The sequence below is a fragment of the Hemibagrus wyckioides genome, linkage group LG24, assembly GCF_019097595.1.
Source record: "Hemibagrus wyckioides isolate EC202008001 linkage group LG24, SWU_Hwy_1.0, whole genome shotgun sequence".
NCBI classification, from domain to species: Eukaryota; Metazoa; Chordata; class Actinopteri; order Siluriformes; family Bagridae; genus Hemibagrus; species Hemibagrus wyckioides.
In genome coordinates, this window is record NC_080733.1 from 6,372,454 (window position 1) to 6,396,989 (window position 24,536).

General features: G+C 39.1%; 2 protein-coding genes across 2 annotated transcripts; both read right to left on the reverse strand.

The window, feature by feature from the left end:
* Positions 1–4,459: 4,459 nt before the first annotated feature.
* Positions 4,460–13,810, reverse strand: rbm24a (RNA binding motif protein 24a). Its single transcript, XM_058378353.1, has 4 exons — positions 13,360–13,810; positions 12,434–12,557; positions 12,205–12,259; positions 4,460–7,164 (listed from the first exon to the last, which is right to left on the reverse strand). Exons 1-4 carry the CDS (start codon positions 13,525–13,527, stop codon positions 6,804–6,806), a joined length of 708 nt encoding a protein of 235 aa, XP_058234336.1. The 5' UTR covers positions 13,528–13,810; the 3' UTR covers positions 4,460–6,803.
* Positions 13,811–17,223: 3,413 nt separating this feature from the next.
* stmnd1 (stathmin domain containing 1) lies at positions 17,224–20,699 on the reverse strand. Its single transcript, XM_058378038.1, has 6 exons — positions 20,540–20,699; positions 20,051–20,356; positions 18,882–19,017; positions 18,546–18,676; positions 18,323–18,454; positions 17,224–17,696 (listed from the first exon to the last, which is right to left on the reverse strand). Exons 2-6 carry the CDS (start codon positions 20,120–20,122, stop codon positions 17,496–17,498), a joined length of 672 nt encoding a protein of 223 aa, XP_058234021.1. The 5' UTR covers positions 20,123–20,356; positions 20,540–20,699; the 3' UTR covers positions 17,224–17,495.
* Between the last annotated feature and the right edge of the window lie 3,837 nt (positions 20,700–24,536).

Sequence of the window (24,536 nt, forward strand, 5' to 3'; positions counted from 1 at the left end):
GAGGAAGAACCCTTGAGAGGAACCAGACTCGAAAGGGAACCCATCCTCATTTGGGTCACACCGGACAGTGTGATATGAATAATGTCCTTTCTGCATTTATGTATAGTGAGTTGTGTGATGCAGATACAGCATATGTAATGTTATGTGTGTATTAATTAAGAGGTTGTCGTCATTTGTCGTCGTTGCTTCTAATACCCAAATCCTCATGAAGCAGAAGAAAAGTGTTATGTCTGTTACATTAAGCATGATACCAGAAGGGCTGGTTTGAGTATTTAATAAGATTTTGTTCTTGGATTATCTCACACACAACAGTTACATACAGAATAGGGTGGGGAAATACACAGAGATAGTGTCAGTTCCGTGGATGGAAATGCCTTGTCGATAAGGCATAGGAAAATGGTCAGAGGAAAATGGTGTGAGCTCACAAGAAGGTCATAATAACTCATATAATTACCTGTTACAACTGTGGTGAGCAAAAAAGCATCTCAGCATGCACAAAACTTTGAGGCAGATGAACTATAACAGCAGAAGACCACATCAAGCTCCTCTGTCATCAGCCAAGAACAAGAATCTGAATCCATTATTAGCACAGACTCACAGAAACGGGACATCTAAAGATTAGAAGAAGAAAAAAACACCTGGTCTTCTTCCAGTCAATATGAACTATAACCCTTCTCATGCAAATTGCACCTGATGTCATGATGAAGATGAAAGAGCTTTCTGAAGTTCTCAAGGACAACATTATTAGACACCACTCAAATGTAGAAAGCTACAGAGCCACACAAAAGTCTTTAAACCTCTTTGTTTACTTATTCAATAATTTCTGTCATCATGGGAAATGGGTCAAACCTGAATTACAATAATGCATAAAGCTAATGTAGACATTTTGAAGCTGTAATTGCTAGCAGTGACTTTGCAACAAATCCTTTATCAAATTATTTTTTAAAGAAAACATTAATACATTTAAAAAATAGTAAAATACAAATCTTTGTTTTTACCTCGTTGTCTGCTTGAAGCTTGGACAGAGCTGTAGACCTAGCATGGAGTTGTAGACATCATAATCATCATGTTGCTTCGATGAAGAACATGTAAGATAGCTCCTGAATGAACAGTTTCAGGTGAATCAGCTGTAGCTACAATTTTCCTAGAAAGTGACTCAAATTGCTTTCTGGACTTTTTATATTTGTCACCACCTGATGTGGCTACCTGCTACTAATAAGCTTGACAGGTTGTGGTGTTTGGATCAGAATCCAGGTATAAATTCATTGTTTTGGTATTGCTGCTCAGGCAGTGCTGGGGATTTTCCACGCTAATCTAATTAGACTACCTCCTTAAGATGGTCAATGCAGAGGCAATAAGTTGAAATCATGTCCCCCATATCATGTTCTTCAAAAGCAAAGGATTCAGACACTGGCTGCACAAGCGGGAGTTCTGACTCAGTAGATTTGACTAGAGTTGACTCAGCACAAGGGGGAACCCATTTCAGCTAGGATAACGTGGTATGAATAGCAGGAAACCCAACTCCAACTCCAATATAGCTTATGTAGCAGGATCAGTGGTGAACAGTGAGCGTTATAGCAAGGAAAAACCATTAGACTGTGGTGGGTGTACGTGAGCAGATAGCAAACAGGAAGAACCCAAATGCACAATTAGGGCCATAATAAACAAATATCTGGGAGTGGCCAGGAACCAGGACTTATTAAATATATTGTATTAAATATCCTTTACACTAGTAGCTCTCTAGGGATATATTGCAGATATAATTATTCACATCTGATCCTTTGTTTATTTCATATTAATAGAATAATTTTCTGTACACAGTACAGTCATAATATCAGGTATGTATTGTATTTTTAATTCCCTAGGTATATCATGGAAAAAAAAACTTATCATGACTTGGTGAATGGATAACATTTTCCAGCAGCCTGTTTAATCCTGAATGGTGATGGTGAGACAGACTTTATCTCTGCTGTGTCACAGGGGGACACATATGGCCATGTGTCAGGTTACAGGGCAAACAGAAATAGAACATGCTGGAGAGCGGGGTGCCACAAGGAGCAAAAGGCATTTCTTATTGATTAGAGAAGGCTTGAATTATTCAAAGCTCCACAGGAGTCCATTTTGAAGTACCTAGTTGATAGGTGTAGGTATTTAAACACAGGTTATACATTGGTTATGCCTTGTGAGCTCTGCTTAGGAATATTATTAAGATCAAATACTTAACATTTAATACAAAATATATAGATAATGAATAGACACTTATATATTGGAATATTTTATCATCACCTGAGCTGTTCTGACATATTGGGTTAACACAGTGGAATTGAGATCAGTATCATTGTAATTTGGGTGTATCAGTTGCCAGCATGTTATATCCAACTGATATACTGATCTGGCAGGAGATGCCCTGTGTTGAAGCCTTTACATCTCAGCTCTATCCCTACAGAGAGAAATCAGGGTTTCTTTTACAAAGCAAAATGAACAGGATGAAGTAAATCACAAGGTTTTTTGTTTCTGGACATCAGGAGATGGGTTGTTATGGTTGCCAAATTGACTCATCTGTTGCACAACATTTCGCTTTGTCACTGTAATGGGACAGCTCCATGAAACATTAGACCAAAAGAACGTTTTGTACTTGTTGCTTTTAATAGTATATAGATATCACAAGTAATCTTGGAATGAGTGTTTGTAAACAAGTCCTTTTACTTCACCCGCAGCTGGCTTATCTATGCGGAATACTGTGCTGAATAGTCATTAGAGAGGTAAGGATATGATCCATTAACAGTTTTAATGTATGATTCAAACAGTTCAGCAAATCTCATAGCATGCAGTGATCAATAATATTGGATGTCAATGCCCTTTTTTAGGAACTTTAACTCCAATGAATTACAGCAGGTAGTTATTTTCACTGTTGCCCAAAATCATGTGCTTCGTGTACTAATGCTGAACAGATACATTACATAGCCATGATTATGTGGACACCTGACAGTCATACTCATATGTGGTTCTTCCACAAAATGTATTGAATGTCTATGTATGATGTAGCATAACAATTTTACTTCACTGGAAGTGAGAGATTCAAATAGTGTGATAGAACCCTTACTCTGACTCAATTCCACTGAAGACCTTTAGGAAGGATTGATAAGCCTACTGCATGCCTGAACTCACTAAGGTTCTTGGGGTGAATGACTAAAAAATCCCCACAGCTATTCTCCACAATCTAGTGGAAATACTTTCTTGAAGACTAGAGGTTATTATAACAGTTAAAGTGAGCTAAGTCATGTAGTAGCTAATTTTGGTCATGTAGTATATATAAATATAAATTAAGAAGTGTCATTTGTGTGTAGGTCAAGAGGTTAGCATTCAAGAGCGCCGATCCAGTGGAAAGGGGAGTTCCATCCATTGTTCAGAATTTCAGCATGAGTCACACTTGAGATGTAAAGTAATGCAGAGTGATATGAAGTAAAATACATTTTAGAGAATTATACTAACTTTGCCATGTTTGTGATAGGAACTGGTTTCACAGCACTTCTGTCCCTTATCCAGCTAGATGTGAAGCTATAAGACAATGCTCTGCATGTGTTTCCTCCAGCTAGGACAGGCAGGGTTTCATTGTACAGCATTAACAAATTACACCATCAGCGTTGAGGGTCTTCAGAGAGCTTCATTTGATGATCAGACAACGCACAGACCTGACTATAAGGCCCCTCAGATGAAACATTCATTGCTTCCAAGCAATTTTCAGCAGACGTAAAAAGAATTGCAAGACAGCAGGATTGATGCCAGCCCTAAAGTCATCATCTCAATCTTCACCTTGATTAATTGTCCTTGAATCCTTTTCATTATGAATTGCTAATCATGGAAAAGCTGATATTCAGTTTCATGCATTTGACGCACTGGTGATGTACATCTTTATTCTTCCCTCCAGTCTCTTTCTCACTTATTACTCTTTCTTCATCTGTCTGTTGATTTATTTTTCTGTATATTCCAGCGATATGGAACTGTGATGTTCCATAAATGTGAACTACAAAAGAAAAAAGTGTGTGGACTTGTACTTATAAATCACAGTGAAGTAATCAGAGAATTCTAGCTTACACAAAGTGTGTTAAAGTTCAAACTCTTATGACAACTATGATAAAAATGGTCTCTAAGGAACAGTAAGCATAATGTGTAACAACTCTGCTAGTTCTTAAAAGCTTAAAATATCTTGCTCCCAACACTCCCATTATAAGCAATTCTGAGTTTTATGGATTAAACATTTTGTACATTTTGTTAAATGTTTATTTTTATCCAAACAATTTGAATAACAGTTCAGTTTTATTCCTATTCATCAGGCTTTTTTTTTTTTAAAGCATCATTATCATCATTATGAAAGCTGAAATGTTGCAAGGAAAAATGCCATGTAATTTTATACAGATAAAAAACAAAAGCACGAAGACACACACAGCAGTTAAGGTTGAAATATAGAACCTTTTATTTTCCTTTTGAGTAAATAGTGTTGAAAATCTGAAATAAGGTTTAAATTAGGTTTACTGAGACAACCTTTGGATTTACATTAAATAGTAAATAACACCTTACATGCCCAAATCCAGTGACAATGAAATGCTTCCTTAAAAGTTTTTTTTTGTTATTGCTTTTCATATTTTCCCTTGTTCAAGTTCAAGTATAAAAATTCCCAACAGTGTAAAACAGCCCATCTGATGTATATTAAAAGCAGTAGAAGCACAGATATTGAACCTTGACAAGGACTATACATTCTAATATATGAAGCAGCATTTTGCTTAGTTTTTACAATGAGTTTTTCTCTCTTTTTTTAAATTCTCTACAGTTCTAGATACGACAAAAAAAGAGAGATCCTGCCTGCAAAAAGGCCTGCATTAAATAAACATCTTACAAGAGGCATTAACCTAGCAGATATTTAATGAATGCTCTAAAATTCATAAGGCATAGAAAAAAAAAATGTACAGTGCACATACAGAATTGTATCTTAAATAAATCAACATTTTTGGTTGAGTATGTTAATGATACTATAACTAAATCTACTAAATAACTTATAATATGCCATGAGATGAATACATTATTATTAATACAGTACCGCCACTAAGTCTACATCCTTAGAGCGCAGCATAACTCTCAAAATAAATAAATAGCAGTTCTCTTTTTTTCTCTTTAAATAGCATTACAGTTGTAAGGCACTGTGAACGATCATATCATACTTGAGTTTGAGCCCTCAGCTTTAGTCCTGCTTTCTAGTACAACAATGTGACATCAGGTTTTCTGAGAGAACAGAGAATGGATTTATCTCTCACTAGGAAAGACATGCTGGTGCACAGATATTTCTTTAGACAAACACAAAAAAAAAAAAAAGAACAGATTATTTTCACTGATAGAGTTTGGTTGCCTGATGGAAGTTCATTGGTACATTGTGGAAGTTTCTCTCATCCTCTCACTCGTTCATTCCAGAGAGGAGCTGCTCATGAGCAGGAGATGCGACGGCTGGTGCTGAGAGAGATGTTAGAAGGGGATCGGGGGAGTGCAGCCTGCGCTTGAGCCTCCAGTCCATCTCTCTAGGACAGAGGTGGAACTGCTGACAAAGCTGGAGGGGGACGTGTTCCCAGGCGGGCCCAGGGATTAAAATGTGACAGCTCAACAAACGAGCACAAGTGATGCGTTCTTTCCAGAGCAATCTGTGTGTGCGCGAGTGTGTGTGTGAGCGTGTGTGTGTGTGTGTGTGTGTGTGTGTGTGTCTGTCCCCACACTGCAGCTGTTGCCTGCTCCTCACTCACAAGTCTCCAGCTCTGACCTTTTTGTCAATTTGAACTTCTCATACCATGCAAGTGCATGAATAATTGTATGCGTTCAATTATTTGTAGATGAGTTTGCACAGAGTTAACATTTTTTGCCCCAGTGTTAGGAAAATTAGTGTCAGTATATGTGCATGTGTGTGAGTAGGCAAATAATACTATGTAATGTCCTTTCATGGTGCTCTGAAATTGTTCGTTGTCCTTCAAAGGAGAGTGGCAGGAAATCTCTGTGGTTTGTTTCGTCTCCTGGCGGCTGTTTTCGCTTTGCATAGTTCGAGAATTCAAAATGGGAATCAGAGTAGAGGGACATTCAGCATCAGGAAGATAAAAAGGTAATCCTGACCATGCCAGACAAAGCTACAATTACATTTTCTTTCACTCCATTTCTCCACAGTTGTGTACTACTCCCTGATTGGCAGAGTTTGTTTGTCTTTACTAATTTGTTGAAAAAAATGCTCCATTTCCCTGATAATCAGAAAACAAAACCTTGCAATGCACATTAGACGACAGAACAGAAAAATCCCTCAAAAATGAGAATAAATATGTAAGTTAGAGGGCTTCAGAATCAAAACACTGTGCGGACATCTAACGTCCTTCATGAAGAAAAGTCTTCTAATTTAATGACAGCATCTGGACTCAAGGCTTCTTCTACACCTCCAAGCCACAGTGATTAGTCATTGCGTTCTCCTTTAGCAATAAATACACTACATCAATATTAAGCATAAAGGTAACAATAACAGTATCGATAATGGTAAAAAGTTAAATCTCTGTCTTTCGGCCTTCTCTGATTTTTTTTCACATTTTTTGTTGCTTTTTTTTTTTGGTTTAATCACAGCAAGTTGGAAAGCGATGGAGTTCCCACCTTATTTAAACACCTCCATCAATCATAATCATCATCCTCATCAAATTATCCTCCCTCTGTTGAGACACCTCTACACAGCCAATGAGCAGTCACTGGGCATCGGCTTTTCCCCCCTCACGGCACCGTGCCATAAGCTGCTATTGCATGCGCTCGGCCTGAAGTTGCTGGGGCTGGTACTGACCGAATGCCGCGGCTGCGGCAGCCGCAGCCGAGCCTGGAGTGGCAGCGGCAAGTGGCTGCTGCACAGCGTAGCCATAACCAGCCGTGGTGACGTAGCCAGCTGCGGCAGGGGAGGCGGCATACGGGTACTGCTCATATGCAGCAGCGGCAGCAGCGGCGGTGGCAGCACTGGCATACTGTGCGTATGCAGCTCCAGTGTAGTCGATGTAGGGCGAGGAGGCGGTGGCGGTGGCGGCGGACGCAGTGGCCGGCTGCACATGAGGAATCACCACACTGGGCTGCATGAATGCCTGTGGGTATACGTAGTGAGCGGGGATCCTGTGACACACAAACATACAACACTGTGTTAGTCACAACAAACTAGATCCGCAAACCGCACATGGTTTTAACAGCAGAAACACAACCACAGGGCAAAACCCACACCGTGGCCAAACACGCCATTTCCACAATCCAAAAAAAAAAAAATCACACCCCATTTCCCATCAGCACGAAGGAAATGCCTTGTAGTGGTTATGAGAGTTATAGGGTTGCCAAAATAGACAGTTTACTGAAAAAAAAAAAGCATATTACACTTGGACCATAAGAAATAAGCAATTGCGTTCGTCTTTATTTATTTATTTTTTTAAAAACTTCATATTAATAGTTTACTATTACATTTAAAATTTCATAAAAATCTGGGAAACAGCAGCTGCAGAAATTAAAGAGAGCAAATTTCAACATTATTACAAGCATGCTGTAAGTCACATGGCTTGTTTTAGAGCTCAGTAGAGGGGGAAATTAGGAAAGTGGAGAGTTGATGAGGTGAGCATTGTGAATGTGTCACTGCGACTTTGACAGCTGGACAGTTTTCCAAAAGAGACACTGCTGGCCATTTCCCCCTCCGCTTATAGACAATGAGCTTCGTGCTGGACGGCACACACAGAGGGAGTTTTGATTAAATAAGCAATCAGGAACAATAAGCACATTCTGCCTTTCATTATATACCCCAGTGCATTTTGAGAGGATTTTTCCACCGATCATCTTTGCTGTTAGGATGTACTCAGCAAAGAAGAGATCTCAGATACTTTTTTAATGGCCTCATTCATTTGTCATAAGAACAGCAAAAGAATGGACAAAAAGCCAAACTGTTAACAATGTAACAAAGGTTTAGGGCTAAAGTGTGACTTAAACTAAGCATGTTAGAACAACATTCAAGCCCTTTAAGGCTGATATCAAACAACCCAAACTGGGGTTATAAAAGTGCTATCATGGCAACCCTATTTTCAGCACACCATCATACAATCCAACCCACCAACAATCTGAAAAATCACAGCCCCAAATGAAGCAAGTAATAAAAACAAAAACAAAACAAATCAACAACAAAATCATTATCACCACCACAAATTCGATCACACAAAGCACAAAATGAAGAGTAAAAACAAAAGCAATCTCTAGCATTTGTCTCACTCAGGTCGAAGGGCAAAGCTGTTTCTATAATATCCTGCACTACGGCTTTGCCAGCCTGAAGTGATGGTATTGCTTCGTGGCATAAATAAATAAAAGCACAGCACACACAATATAAAGGATATGGGTTACAAAACACAATGCCAGAGACACCTAAGCACATACTTCAATTCTCACACAAAACACACCGTTCCAGAACTAGAAGAATTATTGTACATCACAAGTATAAACATGAACATGAACACACACACACACACACACACACAGGAGAATGAACACACGACCCAACACACAAATAAACACATGAACAAACACACACCTAGCTACAGAATTACACCAAACATGCAGGCGGCCAAAGTAGCAGAGCATGTTGCTCTAAATTAAGAGTGGACAGCTGAGAATAGCTGAGATAGCTCTGCATTTTCTCTCCACCACCACCAGTTTTAATCATCATCATTATTAGAGTTAGAGTCTTTGGTTCACCAGACTCGAGACTTGAGCACCTGTAACTGGCTCAAGCTAGTTCAGAAAGGTATTAAGTAACCTCTAATAATAATTTAGTAAATTTAAGTAAATAATTTCCTATGAATTTGAATAACTTGCTCTTTGTTTGAATTACAGGAAGAACTCATTTTACTGAGTTATTTTCATCTCCAACACCAGCTGTTGTGATACATTCAGAGGCTACACATCATGTCTGAAATCACTCCAAGCTCCTCTCCCTCTCGCATTGACCTGATCCTTTCTCTATCAGGGTCAGCTTTCAAAAGCACTGTAGCACAGAGATCCAATGATGACTCCAAAATAAACTAATGGTCTCAAACATGTGGCCAGGGACCATTTTAATTGGAAAATAAATTCTACAGACTCCAACCCTACAGACAGATTTATTTCATGACCATTATTTAAATGGGTGCAATAAAGTTTTGCCTATTTACCAGAGTCAAGGAACTATTTATTCCTGAGCTTTCCGACTACAGAACACATGAAGTAGGTCCAAGCAGAAATTTATTCATAGTGCTGTTCTTTTCGAGGTATTTGGATTACAACCATTGGATTCAACTGAGCAGTAAAACCAACTAATAACTACAAGAACTTGATGATTAACGGTGAGTCACAGTGAGGTGAAGCTAAGGTGACCCTACTTTCAGGACCACCAGTTAATACCAACTTAGGTTGGGCCAAGGTACTGGGCCACATATGGTATAGAAGCTCAGGGCTTGCCTTGCTGGTTCTACATCAAGGGTTTACTGACTTAATAGTCATTCCTAAACATTTAAGTAAAGAAAAAACTCAGCAGGACAAAAGGCCAAACATTATCTTCACTGGAAGGAAGACTTCTACCCTTTTACAATAATCTTTGTCTTATAAAGCTTTTGGGAAATTTAGCTCTGAGGATATATTAATTTGTTGCTATTCTCTCTGTATATCTAATGTTACCATCATGAGAACTCCTTCTAACCTTATTTTAATCAATATTCTACTAAAAATGTTCATCATTTGTTCAATCTTCAATGTTCATATCAAAAAAGAAAAACTGATGACAAGCATGTAACATACCAACTTTTGTTTTTTTTTTTTGTTTCTCTTGTTTAAGTGCCTTGACCACAAACTGGTGGCATGGTGTGCAATGAACAACTATTTATTCTACAGCCACCAATGGCCCAGGGCCTGTAAAGAGAACAGACCGCAGACCCATGGGATTCAGGAGTCTGTTTCCTCCTTGGGCACTGGTTAAAAATACCTCTGTTACCAAGCGGCATGCCAGACCACAGCATTTTTTCTCCTTCTGACAGGACTGTTGGGGACAGTCATATTAATGTTCATTTCTAAATTAAGGTTTGAGATCAAATGCCATGGAGAAAGTGTCCATCACATTTAGCTCCAGGCCACACACCTGTTGGAATCCATTGAAACCAGAGTGCTTTTCAAACTGGCCAGTGTAACACATGCATTAAGGCTATTAATGGCTGGATTACTTTATGTTTCTCCATTTTAAATCCTAGCTATTCTCAAATGGACAACCAGGTCCAAACATTCAACATTTTGAACTTTTGAGAATACCAGTGCCAATATCCAAGCTAAAGAAAAAGCCATTTTATATGGAGGTACAGGCCAACAGTATCATATGAAGCACATTAGTCACATCAATAAATAGAATTAAATAAAACTCCCCATATACAGAGCCATATACTGACTTCAGCCTAGTGAACTGCCATCCCAATGTGACACTGTTCTGTTGGCTTTGGCCCTAGATCAGCATGAGCCAACTGCTCAGAGGTCAGAAACATCAGGTTCCCTTTCAGCTGCCCTACACGGCACTGTTGTTATGTGAGAGATTCCTTTTAGGTGACACTGCATTATAGTGGGCCTGTTTTCCAGAGTGGATCTCATCACTGTATGTGAGATGCAGGCAAGCTCCCAAAGCCAGAGGGAGATAGAGACAGAGAGAGCAGGCCTCATGCGACTGCACTGTCAGCACTATAGCCTTTGTGTGGCACAATGGAGAAGCTTGTTTTCCTTAACGCCACACGGGCCCATGTGATAAAGGCTCGTTCAGAGGCCTGGGCCTTTCAGACATTTGTTTGTGTCACATTGAGGGGCTTCAACACTGCAAACACATGCAGGCACGCTCACACAGACACACACACACACACACACACACACACACAGGATAAAATAATACAAACGCTAAAAGCCCTTCTTAATAATCTCTCACAAAATTTCAGGTTTATAATAAGGAGAGTTGGCATTCTAGCAAGTCAGTCACTTTCCCTTGTGTACAACAACATATCAGTGATTGAAAGACTGCAGGTCTCCAGGGATTCTGGATCTACTGTATGATGCCTTATAGGGCAAGAAAGAGAAAAGAGACAGAGAGAGAGAGAGAGAGAGAGAGAGAGAGAGAGAGAGAGAGAGAGAGAGAGAGAAAGCAAGCAAGCAAGAAAGAAAATAAGCAGACAGAAAAGTGTGCAAGAGGGAAAAGGAAGACCTGTAAATCCATCACGACCATGACAGATGTCAGTGGGAAAGATAAAAACAGCAAAATGCAAGCAAGTTGTTGTTGGGTTGTTTGGTTGAGGTTGGGTGGAAGAAAGGGGGTTTTATAACAATTTCACACAAAAAAAATTGCACTCACTCCAAAAACAAGACACCAAAAAAAACAAGCTACAGCAAAAAAAAAAAGCATCAAAGGAAAGCCCCACTTTGCTGCTGTGGCAAAGTTATCACACCTCCACAATCCTGAAAATCAACACCCCCAAACCAGTTTTTTTCCCCAGTAAATGAAAAAAAGCACACAGTTTTAGCTTTTAACACCACTTCATGACGGTAAAAAAAAGGCACACGCAGCTCTATGCACTATTAAAATAAAGTCCAAACCAAAATAAAAACCAACATACATGCATATGTAATCACCATTTCGAGCTTGTTTGTGTGTGATTGAGTCTACAGGTACGGTAGCTATTGATCTGAGCAATGCCCACAGAGCTATTCCTCAAACCATCAGTTAGCTTAACCCATATCGAGCCTGTCGGACCAGAGAAAGACAACATTGAGTCAAGCTACAATGTCTATTAATCAATTTAAAAAACAAAACAAAAAACATCTCACACGTACACACACAAACACACACTCTTAAAAAGGACGCACATTCTTAACGCTATCAAATATTCAAAAGGAGGTGACACTGTGGTTAGCCATTGATGATCAGAATAATTAAAGATTAACAGCTGTATCTACTGTATAAGCCTGCTGGCAGCATTTGAAAATAAAAAATGGCTGGGGATGGATCCAGTGTTAAAAAATTATTTTGTATAACTTGGATATAGCGTATATAGTTATTACGTAGCTAACAATTGTTTGAATCTTTCTCACAAGAAAACACAGTCGATATAGTATACTGTTGCTACTCACCCATAAGGTCTCTGGATGAAAGCCGGATGAATCTGGGGTACACCAAACGTGAAACCTATATAGAAAATAAATGGCAGATATTTCTGGTTAAGATACTGCTGTGTGATTCAAATGTTCCCTATCATGGGCAGAGTTGCATGATGTTGAAGTTAGCAGGATGTATGCTTTATTGATGCCTAAGGCTACACCTGTCACAGCATGTTTTCTAAAGAGAATGTGAAACCCTCACCTGGCTGCATCACCCGCGGCTTGGCTCCCAGGTAAGCAAGGTTCACGTTGGCCTTCCTGCCATCAATGATAGGGTTGGGGTCCTTACAAGCTCTGTCTGCTGCAGAGCGGTCTGCCATTGTCACCTGATTAACAAAAAAAATCATGACGTGTTGAATGAAGTGATGTTGACTTTTACCGGAATGAATATAATAAACACAAATTGTCATCTTTGACACTTCTGTTCCTTCAGGCCTGACACTCGTTTCTCTCTGAGGCTCTTTACATGGCAACTTGAGGACAAACTGTGGTTGACACAATCTTTTGATAACAGCTGGATAGTTTCATTTTTTTTTACAAAAAAAAGAGTTTTAAGTAGTAGTCAACCATTTCCAAACCAGTTTGTTGACTTTCTATCCATGATTATTTGACACTAAATGAGCCATCTTATAAGCTTTAGCCAATTGGAGCATAGTAATGCAGGCAATTATTATTATTTTATTTTTTTTATCTTTTCCACAAAATAATTGACAAATACACAAGTGGAAAGATTTCACATTTACCTTCAACAACTATTAGAAACAGATTAAAAAACTGAATCATAGCCTATTATGTGTTGTTGTGCTTGATGTTTTTTGGCCTCACACACACACACATAACTCTCACATAACAAACACCATGCTCCCTAAACACCAGTTTGCAATTTTATTTAATTATCACAGACAAATCTCATTAGACTTCTGGTCAGAGGATGTCTGAGTTTTGTGCCGAAATGTGAAGTGAATGCTCGAGTGTGTTCACAGTCCAAAACAACACAAGAACTTTCACGTTACCGAGAACATGTGATGGTGATGCTGCTGCTATTTAAAAAGACCTGTGATGCAGCTGAAGGACTTTTGGAATAGTATCATGTACAGGGTATTTGGACAAGAGGAAAACAATACTTACAAAACCATAACCCCTGGACTTTCCCGTCTGTCTGTCGGTAATCACGACAGCCTCCTCGATTTCCCCAAACACCTCAAAATATTTCCTCAGACTGGAATCCGTGGTGTGATACGGCAAACCTCCTACAAATATCTTGGTGTAGGTCGTGTCCTTTTGGGTGCTATGCATCCTCAAGTCCTCAAGAAACGCTCAAGTGCAATGCAATTAGGAAGAGAAAATAACAACAACAACAACAACAACAAAAAGTAGTGCAATGTTTTTGAGTCGATACAGCCTAAATTTCTACCGATAGATTTCTTTACGGAGAAGTATTAAAACACGGGATTCAAGCGACAAACTTTGTTACTCGAGGTAGATTTAGTGTCACTTGTGAGGCGTTTTAAGCGGATTGTTCCGGAGATCATCAGGTGGGTTGAACTCCGCTTCGTAAACTGACGTGCTTTCTAAAAAAAGTGCCTGTGACCCATTCCTAAATGCGCCTGACTAAGCCCCGCCCACACCGCGAAGTGGGAGGGGCATTGCTTTACACCACGCCCGCCGCACGCGCCCACTGCACGAACAGCTGGAGAACGGACAACGGGGTAGTTGTACTCGCCCCCGTCTACAAACACTTGTTGCTTTGATAAGTGTGTGTGTGTGTGTGTGTGTGTGTGTAAAAAAAAAAGACATAAATTCTGAGGCCTACATTATTTCAGTGAATCAATGGGGCAAAAAGACCACCAGTGACCGGGGATATTATTTGGGTATCTGGGTGCTGGGTCATTTACATTTTTTGACTTGGTTATAAATTATAAATTATATTAATTATGATTTAAGTTATAAATGCCTCAGTGTTGCTGCTATATTGTGAATAGAAGGACTGGGACAATTTGCCCAAGATGATTATTTAAAAAAGCTGAGCTATATGATGGGTCTCACAGTTCTGGCTCTAGCATTTCTGAATCCTATCTCCAGGGTAGTATTGCCATGTGGGTTTCCTCTGAGCTGCCTGGTTTCCCCTCACATCTCAAAAATCTGGCAGTAGGTGGATTAGCTATGCTAAAATGTCCCTCGGTGTGAATGAGCTCATGTATTTGTGTGTGTGTGAGCACTTTGCGCAGAAACGGACAGGCGATCTTGCTCAAGATCCACTGCAATTCGGACAAGGATATAACGGTTATATGGTATCCAACTAATCCTACAAAGTAAACCAGCAAGGTAAAATGTACATAGTACTTAATTAAGTGTATCTTATTAAGTGTTATGGTGATCCTTTTCCATTGATGGCGAGAGTATTCACTGTGCACACGTTCAGTAATTGCATACCTACAAAGTGTAATTATATGGTTCCCAATAAAATGGCCAATTGTGTACATATATGGTAGGTCTATATAACAATGTAGCCACTGAGTGTATCTTTACCAAATTATCAAATTATCTAAAGGCTGAACAGTGTTAGAAAAGACCCACCAACTGGTCAACATGTCCTCTGTGACAGCATAAGCTGGTTAAAGATCCAGACAAAGTCTGTGCCAGAGACAGCATGGCTGTGAGACAGGTGCATGCTGTAGGACTGATGCTCTTCAGATAATGTTACACTTAGAGCACAGAGTCACCAGTGTGCCAACTGCCTCTATGTGTGGGTGTGGGTGTAAAATATTGTGTGTAGCATTTCCATAATATACTGCTGCAGTCACTACAATGCTGAATATCTTCTTTATTATGATGAATGTAAGGGTCTATAAGAAACAAATGCTTTTTCTATTATTTTTGTGACCTCTGTCTCAATTGGACAAACACCACTGCTCTACTGGCAGTTGGCAAATGCAGTGCAGTGACACTGCAGTTGTCACTGTATCTCTAGGTTTGCAGTCTGAAGTGAACAGAAATCTAAGATTAATCTATATAACATTTCGTTTTAAAAATTCACACCCTAATTGCACATCTCCATATAATTTATTGTATCTTTGTCACAAGGGTGTCAGTAGGCTAGCACAAACTATTCACCATTATATGTGACGTCAATCTCACTGTGAGTTGCATGAAAAGAAAGAGCAGCTCATTTTATAGTCCTGTCGGTAATTCAAACCAGGTAATGTGATACGACCCCGGCGTTGAATTATTAATACAGCCTCTCATTTAGCCCGCAAACTTCCATATCGCTCGGCTGATGTGGGTTTTGTTGAGTGCAACCCGAGAGGAGGTCGCTTTGCTGAGGCCCACCACGCTTCACCTGCTTTCTGACGCCCAGTGCTTTGCAATACAGAACTGAGGCTTTATAGATTAAAAAAAAAAACACACACACACAAAGACATGACAGCCGTGACTTGGGCCTAACAGAGAACAGTTTCAGTGTGTGTACTAATTTATTAATGCACCCATTAAGCCAATGTAATAGAGACTGGTCCGGATTTCAAGAAGATTACAATGGGATGCTATCCTATTGCATTCCCTTGTACTCATGTGCCTTTAATTTACTGAATTTTGTGTAACATAATTAGTATATTACAACTGCCTGTTTTCAACTTGATGGAATTCACACATTAGCTAACTAACTAACTTTTCTTACACACCCTTTTATGTTTGAGATTATCAGTCAGTCAAAATCATTCAAATGTTAAATGTTAGTGAGACAGAAGTTTGTCTGTTTAGTGTCAATTACTATACATAACTGCCTTTCCAAGAGACAGAATCTTAAACTAATCCATGCTGCACTGACCTCAGGTCACATGTCAAACCTTAGCAGACATAAAACTCCAACAGATGTGGTTACAGTTGCGACTTTCACTGCAGTGTAAAAGACAGATTATCGGCAGCTGCAACTCACCCTTTGTGTGCAGATACACTTTTCCAGAAACACACACACACACACACACAAACACAATCACCTCCAAAATATAAGATATACACATATAGGAACATTTTAATGAAATTTATTCCACTCATTACTCATTAGAGTGAGGTACATTAACATACAACAAATCTGCTTGGCAAATCACCTACTGTTGAACACACAGTGCCATCTTGTGGATTAAACAGCGTTGAACAACCCTCTTCCAGAGTGTAGAGTGCGTTATTACTTTGTTCAGATTTTCTAAAAATCAACCTATAGAAACCACCAATGCCTATATTTGCCTAATTATATTATAGTAGGTTCTTTGTACATCTTTGAATATCATTAAATTAGACAAACAAAAATCTGTTTAGGTATATATATTTTTACAGTTGAGAGATTTTCTTCAGAAGAGCAATATACCATATAGATTTGTTGTTTTATAGAAAATTAAAGCCAGTAGCAGGAAGTATTATGTAGGAAAACATGCTTGGCAACTACCATGATGTTTATTTACTTTCAAATAACCAATATCATTCATACCTATTCATCTTTTTGGCTCCATTTTGTATAGTATTGTAGTATACTATGATATACTTTTATAGTATATAAAAGTATAGAATGTAAATAAATACCACGTCCTGCATCTGTAGTTTATTACAATGAGCAATTATTTATACAAATGTCCCTGACCTCAAAAAAGAACAAAATGCCTGTTTACTTGAAACTTGAGGACTGAGGACAGTGGCTTGAATGCCATCATTTAAACAAGATGAAAAATATCATTAATTACACTTTAACAATAAATGTCTTTGGATGACACATTTTTGGTCACTTTCCAGAATTCAGCCTTAGTGACATGTGACAGGATATGTGGCCACACATATGTGTTTTTTATATCAGTTCCTTGACTGCCCTAACAATGTCCTTGTTTCTGAATTCTGAATAAACATGTTGTGCTTTCTTTTCTTGTTACAGGGAATCATGCTGAAAGTGCCATCTGTTGTAATCTCACATATACTATATATATATATATATATATATATATATATATATATATATATATATGTCTATCTGTTCTATTTGTTGAATTGACCCATGCCCAGAATTAACAAACACTAACTATAGTATTATAAAGTGCAAGTGCAAAACTGTATGCTTGGTAAAATCCCAGTTTATACCATATGCACACTTTATATGCCTCTATTATGCTAAATAAAATCTGGATAGGAATAAGCTATGGTGGACCAGCATAAGAGTAGTGGTCCAGAGAGAGGGCAGAGCAGGCCCAGGTTAAAAGACTTTATTCTAATGAAAGTTTGGGTTATTCGCCTGCACAGGAGAGTAGGTTAGCTACTTCTTCTCCACTGCTGTCCATGTCAGGATCTTTGGCTGTGGTTGGAATATGGGGAGATGGAGGAGAATCAACCACAGGGGCGGCTTCCTCCCCAACTTGGACAAGAGCAGCTCCACGAGGCCGTGCAGATTTAGCCCTCAGTCTGTTTCTCAGATCTTCCTCCCGTATCTGCATGCATACATTTAAAAGGCTGGATTCTCAATTCTGATTGATCAGATATAAATTCTGCAGTACAGTATAAGAAGTCTTTGCAGTTTCTTGGTAACCTGGTGAAGTAAAGCTGCTATAATATTAGAGATAATATAATAATACAGAGATAATATATAGCTTGTTCCAGAACTTTAGACATAACCACAACCTTATAAAATGTTTGATGTCATTCTTTAATAAACATAAATTTGCAATTTGCTTTGGTATAAGGGGAATAAAACTTGCTGTTAATTGCCGAATTGCTGTTATTGGATGATTTACATTAGGCTGCATTTCACCACTTTGGAAATGAAGCTTGCAGGGTTAATTTCATCGTATTCTGATTATACAAGAATTTTGAAAACTTAATTTGATCATATATTGGTTACAGAAATATTAAGCAATGTAAAAATGATCCATGCATTTGTGACATGCAAAAAATAGCATTTCATTAACAGCACTTCCTCATTACATATTATTTTTTCATTTTTAACTTTTATCTTCAGTTTATTTTAAAACTCATTTAATTTTATTCTATACTGTATTTGCACTCATTTTGTGTATTTGTTAAAAGGTGTTAATAAAGGATTTTGTATTTGTTGTACCTTCCTCCTTTCCTCTACTTGTCTCATCTTCTCATCAATGTCTTCCTTTCTAATGACCTCTTGTTCTTTACGGATCTTCAGTGACTCCAGGCGAGGTGGCGGCCTCTTCCTCGGAACCTCTCCATCAGCTAGCTGCATTACACCAGACACATTAAACCAAGATCTGCCTACAAACATCAACAGAGCAACCAGATGCAGTGTTTTTGCAACATGACACACTGACCACGATGTTGTACGCTTCTCCACTGCCTGCCACTCTGCTTTGGGCAGGGATGATGCCCTGACTCAGCAGTTGTTCCAGAATCACACTTGACTCCAGTCTCTGGCTCTCCTGAGTCTGCCTTGGACTGTGAGCTAAGATGCCACAAAGATTAGGTTATGGAGATGGTACTTCTGAAAAATGGGAGTGTTCTCATATCTCTTACTTGAAGGCCTAAATATATGGAAATGTAGAAGTTCAGCACATTAAACCAGGTGTTTGGGGCACTGGATTTTTCCTTATTCCCAATACAGCTCACTCAGTTGTGTGAACAGAGAACCCCCCCCCCTTTCCTCATACCTTGCAGTGGTGGGAGAATCCTAGGAACTGTCCTGGAAGGCACAGTGATTTCTGCTGCATCCAAACCAACTCCACTGTCTGTTGTGTTTTTAGAGATGGCAGAGTCACCACGAGGACTCCCATACACTGGTTCAATCTATAGATTTACATAAAAAGAATATTCAAGAAACTTTTTTGTGTCTGGCTAATTCATACACACACTTCAGTAATAACTGGTTCTGTGTAATCCTGCAAAGGTGGGGAGATGTCGGTGCCTCCAAAAATACAACCATCCCATAGAAAACCCTTATGTTTAAAATTAAACTTTAAACATGTGCTTTTTATGAACTACATTAAGGGAACATTCCCAACATCTCCTCAAACTACACGTAATTCACCACATCTGCATCATACGTGAATTTGAAGATGTTTCTCTACACTGTGAAATGTATGTTGTGTCTGTTGTTTACAGCTTCCCATAGACCACAAGCAGGTTTGAGAGAAACCGGCTTTCTGTTCTGTTCTCAGTACAGTCTCAGGGAAATGTTCTGAAATTTTTGCTGGTAAAAATGCTGTCTTAAAAAAATCTAATCTCTATCTCCATCTTTACCATTATTGCAATTACAAAGGACAAGAATTTTAACTCATATCCCAGGACTTAAAATAAACCCCCGAAAGCCATCACTTACTGTATAATCAAAGGAAAGTTGGGGTACTTCATTAAATATGTACTTATGTTAAATGTTTATTCATATTATTTAAGCACTTTTTTTCTGCTTGAGATCTGGAATTTATCATGGAAAGACGAGACAGAAGGAAAACTTCCTGGATAAGACCAATCAATAGGGAAAATGTAATCCACATAAACGTAATTTAATAGAGTTTAAGTTAAGAGTCAAACGTGTACTTAAATGAACTCATTTATTTGATATATTATATAATATTAAACAGGCTTTTATACCCAAAGCTTGAGCACGTTGTGGGGATGGACACTGGCAAAACACCAGAACAACACACAATGTTACTGGGCACTGGTCATGAGAAACTCTTGAATTATTAATAACTCTCACTTCATATTAAAAAAGTAGAACTGCATACTCAGAAAACTTTTGCTTCATACGCGTCAACGTACTTCACTATCTCCTTACTGATTGATATTGTAAGGAAACGTGATGAAAAACTGACTGTACCTCATTTGTAGTGTCGAGGCAGCCCGTTTTTGCGGGTTCCACCACCGTAATTCTGGAGCTCCCGCAGCCCATGCTCAATCTTTTACACGACCTGATCTGTTTCGCCTGATATCACCAACAAGTCCGTCAAAGATGATGAGGAAATGTCGCATTCCTGTACACAAACTCACGTCCTGCCACTGTTGTCGCCATGGACTCTAACGGTCGCTAGGGCTCGTTGCTACAATAAATCTGACCTGTGTTTCGAAGGTCATGTTGTAGTTTCTACTGCCAGACTGCCTCCACGCGCGCGCACACACCAAGAGACTAGAGAGAACCACACACACACACACACACACACACACACACACACACACACACACACACACACACATATATATATATATATATATATATATATATATATATATATATATATATATAAATATATATATATATATATATATAAATATATATATCAGTGGCGGGCTGTGCATGTGCATTTCTCACCTAGGCCTTCACTGGTGTTCTTCCTGAATTAATCCACCTCTATATCATCATTATGACGCCACCATGGTCATTTTCTACTCAGCCCTTCTAAAATTCTGTGATTCTCCATAAACTGTACACAAATTGGTGATCGCCTCAGTCCCCTTAAAATTTCATATGAAAACGGCGGCAGACTTCGGCTCTTCCCCGTGTTTCAGCACATTCTTCAATCCGCAGACCCCGGCGTCGCAGAGCGAGGAAGTGTGTGTGTGTGTGTGTGTGATCAGGAAGACTCGTATTTGGCTCGTATTCAGTACTCAAATGTTAAACACATCTATGCAATACCGTGGAATGCTGCAATAAGTTTACCATCCTACCCTGTTAGTCAAACCTAGTCAAACCCTATTTTATTTTATTTTATTTTATTTTATTTTATTTTATTTTATTTTATTTTAATTTAATTTAATTTAATTTAATTTAATTTAATTTAATTTAATTTAATTTAATTTATTTATTTATTTATTTATTACTATTATACCCTCATTGGGGTCTGAGCCCCCCCTTAAATGGAAATCCTAGAATCACCCCTGGACGCCACGGCAATAGATACTAAGTAACCGTTAAATAACAAAGTAAAAAGAAATTAGTCTACAGTATTTCACACCTCACAAGGAATAGTCCATTTTATTACGGTTACTTTTCTAAAAAAAACAAAACAAAAAAAACACATTATTGATGCCGTATGCAGCAAAAACTGCAATCTCCGGAGGACGCAGCATCCGAAATGAGACACAGCGAATATAGAAACAATGTATATGTGCGGTTCGCCGCCTCTGAAGATTGAGATCACTCAAAAATGAGTCTGAATAGAAAATATAGCAAAAGAACAGGACATGCTGACATGTCAGAGTTAGAAATAATGATTTCGATTGAAATGATGAATGTTTTCTTCAAATTTTGCCTTCATCAAAAAAAAAAAAAACACCTTTTGCAGCAATTACAGCCTGGGCATTCTAGCTGTCAATTTTTTTAAATAATCTGATGAGATTTCACCCCATGCTTCTTGGAGTATCTCCCACAAGATGGATTGGCTGATGGAGTCTTCCTCCATAGCTGAAATCAAGCTGAAAAGTGATCCCAAACTTTTGAGCGGTAGTGTATATATAGTGTATGATCTGTAGGATCTGATCACACGGGCCAGCCTTCACTCCCCACGTGCATCAATGAGCCTTGGCCGCCCATTGACCCTGTCGCTGGTTCACCACTGGTCCTTCCTTGGACCACTTTTGATAGATACTGACCACTGCAGCCCAGGAACACCCCACAAGAGCTGCAGTTTTGGAGATGCTCTGATCCGGTCATCTAGCCATCACAATCTGGCCCTTGTCAAACTCGCTCGAATCCTTGCGCTTGACCATTTTTCCTGCTTCTAACACATCAACTTTGAGGACAAAATGTTGACTTGCTGCCTAATATATCCCACCCAATAACAGGTGTCATGATGAGGAGACAATTAGTGTTATTCACCTGTCAGTGCTCATAACGTTATGCCTGATTTGTGCGTGTATATATATATATACAGTATCTCACAAAAGTGAGTACACCCCTCACATTTTTGTAAATATTTTATTATATCTTTTCATATGACAACACTGAAGAAATGACACTCTGCTTCAATGTAAAGTAGTGAGTGTACAGCCCGTATAACAGTGTAAATTTGCTGTCCCCTCAAAATAACTCAACACACAGCCATTAATGTCTAAACAGTTGGCAACAAAAGTGAGTACACCCCTAAGTGGAAATGTCCAAATTGGGCCCAATTAGCCATTTATGTCATGTGACTCGTTAGTGTTACAAGGTCTCAGGTGTGAATGGGGAGCAGGTGTGTTAAAATTGGTCTTATCGCTCTCACACTCTCTCATACTGGTCACTTGAAGTTCAACATGGCACCTCATGGCAAAGAACTCTCTGAGGATCTGAAAAAAAGAATTGTTGCTCTACATAAAGATGGCCTAGGCTATAAGAAGATTGCCCTGAAACTGAGCTGCAGCACAGTGGGCAAGACCATACAGCGGTTTTACAGGACAGGTTCCACTCAGAACAGGCCTTGCCATGGTCCACCAAAGAAGTTGAGTGCACGTGCTCAGCGTCATATCTGGAGGTTGTCTTTGGGAAATAGATGTATGAGTGCTGCCAGCATTGCTGCAGAGGTTGAAGGGGTGGGGGGTCAGCCTGTCAGTGCTCAGACCATACGCCGCACACTGCATCAAATTGGTCTGCATGGCTGTTGTCCCAGAAGGAAGCCTCTACTAAAGATAATGCACAAGAAAGCCCACATACAGTTTGCAGAAGACAAGGAGACTAAGGACATGGCCAGAACCATGTCCTGTGGTCCGATAAGACCAAGATAAACTTATTTGGTTCAGATGGTGTCAAACGTGTGTGGCGGCAACCAGGTGAGGAGTACAAAGACAAGTGTGCCTTGCCTACAGTCAAGCATGGTGGTGGGAGTGTCATGGTCTGGACCTGCATGAGTGCTGCTGGCACTGGGGAGCTACAGTTCATTGAGGGAACCATGAATGCCAACATGTACTGTGACATACTGAAGCAGAGCATGATCCCCTCCCTTCGGAGACTGGGCCGCAGGGCAGTATTCCAACATGATAACGACCCCAAACACACCTCCAAGATGACCACTGCCTTGCTAAAGAAGCTAAGGGTAAAGGTGATGGACTGGCCAAGCATGTCTCCAGACCTAAACCCTAAGGTGGGGGAGCGCAAGGTCTCTAACATCCACCAGCTCTGTGATGTCATCATGGAGGAGTGGAAGAGGACTCCAGTGGCAACCTGTGAAGCTCTGGTGAACTCCATGCCCAAGAGGGTTAAGGCAGTGCTGGAAAATAATGGTGGCCACACAAAATATTGACACTATGGGCCCAATTTGGACATTTCCCCTTAGGGGTGTACTCACTTTTGTTGCCAACTGTTTAGACATTAATGGCTGTATGTTGAATTATTTTGAGGGGACAGCAAATTTACACTGTTATACAGGCTGTACACTCACTACTTTACATTGAAGCAGAGTGTCATTACTTCAGTGTTGTCATATGAAAAGATATAATAAAATATTTACAAAAATGTGAGGGGTGTACTCACTTTTGTGAGATACTGTATGTGTGTGTGTAAATTTGTATATATACTCTAAATGGAAAAAACTGATCAGATCAACATTGATGAAAACTGAAAAGATCAACATTTAACTCCTAGTCCCTCAGGCCCCAGTGTGTGAAGTATCTTTAGGATTCATTGTGAATGTGTCTCGATACGAAGGACCAGCCTAATCTACTGTGTTGTAGCTCTGGCCAGAAAACATGAAATCATGAGAGACTGTTTGGGAATCATGCTGAATAGTAGAGCCAGTGTAACATTTTCATATATTAGTGTTAAGGTAGAATATTGTTATGTAGTAATAATATCTTAAACATTATGCAGTAACCATAGAGATGATCTGGCTCCTCAAGTTACCTGGCAATAAAACTGACCAACCATTCAGAATCACTATAGTACCCATGATGTGACTTCTCAAGTGACTGACCCTAATTTGCTAGCACTGAAAAAGATGCCTTCATGTTAGTCCTTCATTAAAGAAAAAAGGATGTGCTCATCCATGATGTACAACATATATGCCTAATCTTGCATTTCCACATCATGAGAAAAATAATTTGTTAACTCAAGATTTATTCTTTGATTATCAGAATAAAGCAACAGAAAAATATAGCTAACTCTGTAAAATGACAGATTCGTATTCCTAATTCTAATAAATATCCTTTTTATTATTCTATAAAATACTCTAACCTAGTTAGATTTCAGCCTCCAATCAGATTTTTTTCAGACAGGAAATAGGACATTTTGTTTGCTTTCATGTTTCTTTACAAATTACAACAGCAAATTGATTTCATATTAAATGAAACATTGTAATCTAGCCATGGGGGTCACAGTCCAGTGACTTCTGTGCCGG